The 7,954-nt window shown below is 33.3% G+C and overlaps 1 protein-coding gene across 3 annotated transcripts; it reads right to left on the minus strand.

Annotated features, from left to right (window-relative positions):
* Positions 1 to 917: 917 nt before the first annotated feature.
* LOC120211695 (phosphatidylinositol 4-phosphate 5-kinase 9-like) lies at positions 918 to 7,735 on the minus strand. Of its 3 annotated transcripts, XM_039210186.1 has the most exons (10): positions 7,630 to 7,735; positions 4,762 to 6,050; positions 4,126 to 4,293; positions 3,361 to 3,526; positions 2,958 to 3,068; positions 2,543 to 2,730; positions 2,076 to 2,224; positions 1,857 to 1,859; positions 1,568 to 1,715; positions 918 to 1,478 (listed from the first exon to the last, which is right to left on the minus strand). In XM_039210186.1, exons 2-10 carry the CDS (start codon positions 6,021 to 6,023, stop codon positions 1,205 to 1,207), a joined length of 2,469 nt encoding a protein of 822 aa, XP_039066117.1. In that variant the 5' UTR covers positions 6,024 to 6,050; positions 7,630 to 7,735; the 3' UTR covers positions 918 to 1,204. The 3 variants fall into 3 exon arrangements, with proteins under 3 accessions (XP_039066117.1, XP_039066116.1, XP_039066118.1); XM_039210185.1 differs by lacking the exon at positions 7,630 to 7,735 and having other exon boundaries at positions 4,762 to 6,247; XM_039210187.1 differs by lacking the exons at positions 1,857 to 1,859; positions 7,630 to 7,735 and having other exon boundaries at positions 4,762 to 6,247.
* Positions 7,736 to 7,954: the final 219 nt, after the last annotated feature.

Consider the following 7,954-nt stretch of genomic DNA (forward strand, 5'->3'; position numbering starts at 1 on the left):
CTGACACTGAAAAATAAGATAGTGAAGTTGAGGGGGAAAAGCCTTCTATAATAATGTTAAATTACTTGAACTAGAGATAATCCAAATAGAGTCCAGAAAGATTAATAAACAAAAATAACTGATGAGAAAAGAACACTTTTACAAAAGCTAGGCTTTAGTACTAAGCAACTTGATGATATTTTTACCAAGAAGGGCGTGAAATGATGTTCTAACGATTTTATAGAAAGATTGAAAATGGTAGGAAAAAAAATAATATGATAAATCTGCAATGGTTCAACTCAAATTCTCTTCATTCATTGTTTTAGCTTTTTCATCGCTAATATTTTTTCCATTTCACTTAATATCTTAGTCATAGATTCGAACAACTACATTTATATGATATATACACATAGCCAAGACTCTAAACAAATACTATCTTGCAAATACCATATTATTCATAAAAAAAAAGTTGATGCCTTTAGAGGACAATATATCCATTTAATATATAAGATACTTATTTCTTAGGATACTCGAACTAAAGATGGAACCATTTTTTTTATAAAAAAATAGAGATTTATATAAATTATTGTATTTTATTATATATTGTTATTTCAAATTACCACTCGGGAATGATCTCTACCAAGGTGCATGCTATTTGTAACACCTTTCGACTCATTCCTTGTACCATCTCAACCCTGTAATTGTATTACTCGAGCAAAAACACCCATACGTTTCTACTTTTTAGTGTGTAAAGAGTGGATCTAACCCGAGAATAAATAAATAAAATTACAGTTATGCAGATATAAATAACACAATCAATAAAATAAATAATTAACAGAAAAAAATTCGATATCGCCTTAGATAAACGTAGATCTGCCACTGTACCGGATATTATTTTTATGAACCAATTTCTAATGTTTTCCGAACTCCATAGATCGTGTGATATCGTGGATAGATCCTTGAATTTAGACAAGCTATGGAAATTCTGAGTTAAAAGTTCATGTATAAGCATTGAACAAGTCCTACTATATTGTCGTAAAGCAGAACAAAAAACAATGGCGAGGAACAATTCTTCGCATGAACTGGAGATGACCATCTTTAACTACTATTTCAGTAATGCTGCTCGGGGTATTCAAATTGTACCGACTCCTAGCATTCGATTTCTCAAAACAGTTTGACCATCTTGAGGAAACTCAGGAGAGTGGAAAATAGACCCAGAAATTTATCAACCTTTAATTGAGTTTTGAGGAAATACCTTCTGAAAGAATTCCAGGAACCTTTGCGAGTAAAATGTAGGGTCAACGGTGGATATGGATACGGAATCAAACTGAAGAGATTTATAGGCATGTTCAATCTTCTTACTCATGTTATATTCTTGCAAAATGTCGATCATGCCTAGGTACAGGACAACATCATATTCTTCATGGAACATGTTCTCTTCTTTCCCTGGAATCTGCTCAGCCCTTGCTGGCATGTTCACATCAAGCTGGATCTGGAGTCTGTTCAAAGAAGTGATAAAAGAATTTCTAAAAATCACAATTCACAAGCTACTCGGTGCATGTATTTTGTACATATTAAGATATCATACCTGGCTGTACCAGGAAGAAGGAGATCGACATCCTCATCACCTGCGGATCTAAGAGGTCGACCTCGTATGTGAGGACCGACAACAACACTGTCATCCGTTCCACGAGGAACCAAAACAAGTCCTTGTGGGTAGTTGGAAATTTCATCCTCTAGAAAAACATCAACACCAAATGACTTTTGTATCAATTCACTGTCCTTTAGGATGATTCAAAAGAAATTCAATCAGATAATTACGGCGTATACCGTATTCTATACCGTGGAGTATATCACTGACTAATGGAACCGCATACCATCTGATGTAGTTTGTTGTTTCAAGTGTGAAGTCTGTCTACTATTAATCTAACCTCTGCAATATGTTCCGCCTAACGCAATTTATTCTAATTCTATTTTGCCAATATGTCAATTATTTCCCCTATCCATACACACTGCAATCCTTAATCCAAATGTGAACAAACATTTGAATCTAGAATAAACTGCCAATAGAAGATCAAGTTTTCATAAATACCAACCTTCCTCTGCAACACTCCCTAATCCATCCACTCTGTTGTAGGAAATGGGAGACCTCAAATGTCGGGGTGCTCGATAATGCACTCCAAGCAAAAGGCTATAATCCATTATGTGTTGTGATTCCAAAAGTTTACTGTCAGTCTCTATTTGCCTGCAAAATATATATAAATGCAATAAAATCAAACTTTGGAAGGTATAAACCAATTATATAAGAATGATATTCAAGTAAGATAGGACAAGATAAAGCTTATATCATGAAAGCGGTCTAGTTATGTTCTTAAAATTGCCAAGTAAACCATATCTTCGCCAAGAAACAGAACAAATTATCTTTTACTAAAATAAAGATTCACAGAAATATTACTCTAATGAAATGTACAGTTCACACCACTAAGTGATGGACCAAGAATATGTCAGCTTAAAAATGTAGGATAATAGACGATAACAAAGAAGCTGCCAATTCACCAGTTACCTTAATAAAGCCTCTCGGCAAGAAGGTTCTAAGTAAAAGCAGTAGTTGAGATCCAAATCTTTAAGTGTTGTGTTCTCATCAATTTCAACATTGTCCGCAGAACGCCCTAGTGATGATCCTTTCAAGTCAAACCTTCTATGGATCCTTAACTCAGTGCAGAACATATTTCCCATTACTACAAAGCGAAACTGCAAAAAGGGTATGGTTTATGGTTGTTAGCTTCTAATGGTCAAAAGAGATTCCAAAATCTTGAAGGAACCTTTCATTACATACCATGAAATAAGATATGGAAAACAAAGTTCTTAGTCAAAGTACCTAAAAATATTTTATTGTATTCAGTGACACCACTTTATAAATTGTATGGATTGAGGTAAAAAGACCTCTGCATAGGAAAGAACTCTACTGCGCTTATTACCTTTTGACCGCTTGATGGTTTGATTATGTGAAAACCGAAGAATTTTGTTATGAGTGTGTTCTCATATGACCTCACATGACGATGATAGTTTGGAAGCATTCTTAGAAGAACCTATATGCAAGAATTCAGTCAATAAAACCTGCAATTATCAGAGGAAAAAAAGGAACAGAAGGATGACAGCAACAAAGATAGAATTATCTTGTATATACTTTATGGTATGGTATTATTATTTTTTAAAATTAAGGAGCTTGAAAAGTTTTAAAAAAATGCATACTTGACAAATATCTATAGCAAACCTGACATGTACAATTACAAGTTAACCAACCTGAGAGCAATTATCATATTTACTCAAGCTAGTGCAAAAGAAGTATAAATACACAAGGTAAAACTGGAGATCGCAAACCTTTACTTCAGATTTCCGGAGTGTCTTAATCATGAAACGATCATCTTGAGACAGAAAGAAGATACTACCACTTTTTCCAGGAGAAGAAAGTTCTCTGAGAGCATCATTTCCACAAATGGATATCATGTAGTCAGCAGCATCAATCTTGAACATCTCCCTTAAATTCCTACAATTAGTTCTATATATGTCAATATGGGAAATAAAATAGTAAAATAGCCATACAAAATAGTAAGAAAAACAAAAATAAAAGAACAAAAATATAGGTAATTATCGCCCTTCTGGAAGCATATTTATTCAATATTTCAAAAAGAATACTAGTGCATCACATGATGTCCACAGATGCATCTTGTATTAGGTATCAAAAGAATGAACTTGTAAAAGTGTAGATAGATGCAAAGAACTGCTGATGTAACATTGTAGTATGTTCAGCTTTTAAGTAATGGACAGATACCAGCTTTTGAGTGATGGACACATTTAAAAACGTCAAGGAAAAACCTAATACTAATAAATTTCTTCAAAGAGTTTGCCAGTGTACATGATATGCCTCTAATTTGGCAAGATAAACATCTCTCCAACATGTGTAATGGTTAACGAGACCAAAAGGCAAGTTTTCAACCTTCTTGTCTATCAAAACATCTTCCTTCTAGAAATGAAAGGAATTAAAATTTAAAACACTTTCCCCAAAGGACATAAATCTTAAATAGCAGATAGACAAAACCTCCAAACTGAACCATAGAACCTCATTGAAATCGAGGTATCTCTAACCTGAAAACCATTGGGCAGTAATCTTTCCACTTAAAATCTTCTGATTGATGGGGAGGTGTCAGTTGTGAACCCTCTTTAGGAAAATTCATCCAAAAGCTGGCGCTGGGGCCAAAATCTGATGTTCTTACTTCTCGTCTTTGTACAGGTGTAATTTTCCCCACAGTGTATCTGGCCAAATCTAACATATATTCAGCAGTAGATTTTTCAAAACAATGTCATTGCAAATTAAGGAAGACCATATATTGATTCTCCATGATTATAAAGTCAAGTATCTTTGTATGCATTCTTTACAAAAGATGCCATAAAATTTAAATTGCAATGAAGAAACATATTTAAGTAGTACTCAGAACAGGTTCACAAGCAAATATAAATGTTTAATCTATTGTCCAATGTAGGGCGGCCGTTTTATTTCTTAGTGTATGCTCATTTAGTCAATCACTTGAAACATCTCTTCCGGTTTTCTATTAATATCTACAACGAAATTAAATAACAATACCAGTTCAGTCCAGTCTAGAATGATAAACTCCATGGTAAACAAAAGCACCAATAAAATTTAGAATGACAAACAAATAAGAAAATTAAGAGCCATCATTGTCTGACTAAAGGTAAATAAGTGAAAAAGATAAAAGAACAGACCTGATTCCAAGCTGCAAACTGAGCATTAAATCATAACTCCTGTGGCCTTTACTAATCATTTCACCAGGCCTCTTAACCTCTTTGGCTAACATTTTTTGTCTCCGTTTAGCTCTTCTGGATGATGCTGAAAAACTATCATTTAACACAAACTCACTAATTAAGACACCTTGCATGTATTCACGTTCTAAGACTGGTGCATTGTTTCCACTCCCCTTTTCTTCTCCTTCAATAAAAGAATCAGTTAAATCTGAAGATGAATCATGTCCGATAACTTTTTCGATGGATACCTCTAGACTCCAGCGTCTTTCCAAGGAAACATTTCTGTTGCGAGACTGATCCAGATTTAATAAGTTTCCTTCAGCAAGCTTATCAGAATTACGATGAGATGGCCGATTGCCAGAAACCTTTACACACCCCATGTCTACAGAAGAAGCATGGTGGATATGTGAATGGTTATGCTTTCTCAAATCTGGTAACAATCCTCTTTTTCTCAGAGCATTGAGGTAAACCTCTTGTAAGGCAGGAAGTCGGCTGCCAATTGGATAAAATGATCCTTTTCCATCCTTCAAACCCCGTGTCCAAGTTCCTACATAGCAACCACCATCCCTCCAGTTATATACTCCAAATCCACGCATCATTCCTTTTAACCAGCTTCCTTCAAAGGAGTCTCCATTTGTCCAAGTGAGGGTTCCTTTGCCTGACATTTTACCACCTTTCATATTCCCTAGATAAATATTTCCATTGGCCCAAGTATATTTTCCAGGGCCTTCAGGTGTTCCCTGGATCCAAGAGCCCTCAAACACATCTCCATTAGGATAAACTTGATATCCCAAACCATGTTTGCGATTCAACTTCCATCTCCCCTTGTAAATTAATTTATTAGAGTCAATGTATGTCCCAGTACCATGGATATAACTACCTGAGAATTCACCATCATAAACAGTTCCAGAAGGCCATTGTATCTTGCCAGTCCCTTGCCTCATCCCACATCTCCACTCTCCCTCATACACACAACCACCTTGCCAAACATACTTTCCACGACCCTCTGGCACATTGCCGAGTAATGACCCAGAATAAAAGTCTCCATTCCAAGGCAAGAGTTCCCCAACTCTAAATCCAGCAGTTTCAGAACTATGGACAACTTCACCATTAGTTAGTATAGAACCGTTTTCTTTTTCGGCACTGGCATCAAGAGATTTTGTTCTTTCTGATCGAGGAAGTGCTCCTTCCACTATGTCAATAGTAACCTCAGGGCTAGACATGCATAAAGCCCCAGAAAGTCACAGTTTCTTACACGAAAAAAAAAATCAAGTCAATCACAAGGTTAACGTCGAAAAAGTAAAACACCATAAAGCAGATTCCTACAATTAGATTCTGAGAATAATACAATCACAAACTCTACTTCCTTTAATCTACAAATAGAATCACGAATCCATAGAATTCATCAGTAGCAGGACAACTTATTTCAACAATGTAAAAGGACTTCACATCGTAAAAGAAATAATGTAGAAGGTTTCTAAAGCACACAAAAATCCTACTTAATGGTGGCTTCCCGTAGTTATTTGAAAAAGCAAAAGAAACTGGAATGAGGGCTTGATTTAAGCATGGTTAAAGTACAATTCCTTGTACAATAATTAAAAGTTAACTTTAGTCCTATTAAAAATGAATTTTTTTAATACCTTTACTATACCTGAAAGTTTATGTTGGTTCCTTCTACCATAAAAAGGGACATTTTAGTCCTTGTACGCTTGAAAAGTGAATATTTTGGTCCAAAATTTTAAAGTTTTTAGCTAGTTGGCTTAAATATAGGTCTCTGTCAATTTTGAAATTAAGACAATTGATCACTCTTGAAAATATAGGAGAGTAATTTATTCAATATACATTTGAAAGTGAGTAAATAATAACGATTTATAATGGTGTTGATAGTTTCTGACAGCACATGACGCATATCCAATTGTGATTGGATAATTTTTTTAAAATAAAATAAAAAATTATAAATTTTTCACAATTTTGAAAATTTTTATGTTTTTTATATCATCTTTTTCAATTAAACTTTTAGTCTCACTCAAAATCTAAAAATTCTAAAAATATTTCGTGTACATTATTTTCAATTAAACCTTTTAAATTTTTTTATGTTTTGAATATTATTGTAAGTGAAGACAACAAAGTTTGGAGTTATAATAAGAATTAATTTTGCATTTAGATTTCATAAGTGTTTTAAAATATTATGTCACACACAAAATGTTGAGAGATAAATATGTTCCGAGTTTGAAATTGAGAGAGAACTAGAGAGTGTTTAAATCAAAATATTTAAGCAAACTAACAATAATTTTACCCTTTTAGACTAAACTGTTCCTTTTATAGTACATGAACTTCTAGTAGAATTTTACCATTGAAGCATCTAATGAGGACTCCGGATAATTTGCAAAAACAAAAGAAACTGAAATCGAGTGCTTGATTGAAGCATATGAAATTTCTTCATGGAAATTAAACTGCAAAATCATATCGATACATAATCAACACATAAATTCACGATTAACAATAAAATCAATTCAACCAAAAAAAACCCTTATAAAATCTTTAAATCTTAACTAATAAATCCTTACAAATTCAGTTACCAATCTTCCACCAAAATCTATCGCCAAACATACAGTAAAAATTCAGGAAAACAAAAGAAAGCAAAAATAATAAAACAAAACAAGAAAAATAAATAAATTAAAAAACCCACCGGTTTATTGTATAGTAGTTAATGAACTAAACTGAAACATTGAAGAATCATTAGCAATATCCATGTATGAATATGTATACTAGTGCTAAAAATATATATAATACGCACAAAAAGCGAGGAAAGCGGAGGAGAAGGGCTACCTTCAAAGAAGACGGAGAGAATCGAGGACGAAAGTAAAAGTCGTAGCCAAGTAAAGGGAGAGAACGAAGGAGAAGAAGCTTAGTCGCTGTTTTGAAGAGCTGGCAATCTAAAATGTTCTGCGTCTTTCTTTAGACTTCTGGAAAATAGAAATAAGGTTAATATACTATTAATGAAATGTAGTACTGAATATATTAATATTTTTTAATAATTTTAGTAAAATGTTATTTAAAATATTATTTTATCAAAAATATTAATATTGATGTTATTTAAAATATTTAATATTTTTTGTAAAGTGTTACTTAAATATTATTTTTTTAATAAAAA

Source organism: Hibiscus syriacus, unplaced genomic scaffold (genome assembly GCF_006381635.1).
Source record: "Hibiscus syriacus cultivar Baekdansim isolate YM2019G1 unplaced genomic scaffold, ASM638163v2 tig00109980_pilon, whole genome shotgun sequence".
Lineage (NCBI taxonomy): Eukaryota > Viridiplantae > Streptophyta > Magnoliopsida > Malvales > Malvaceae > Hibiscus > Hibiscus syriacus.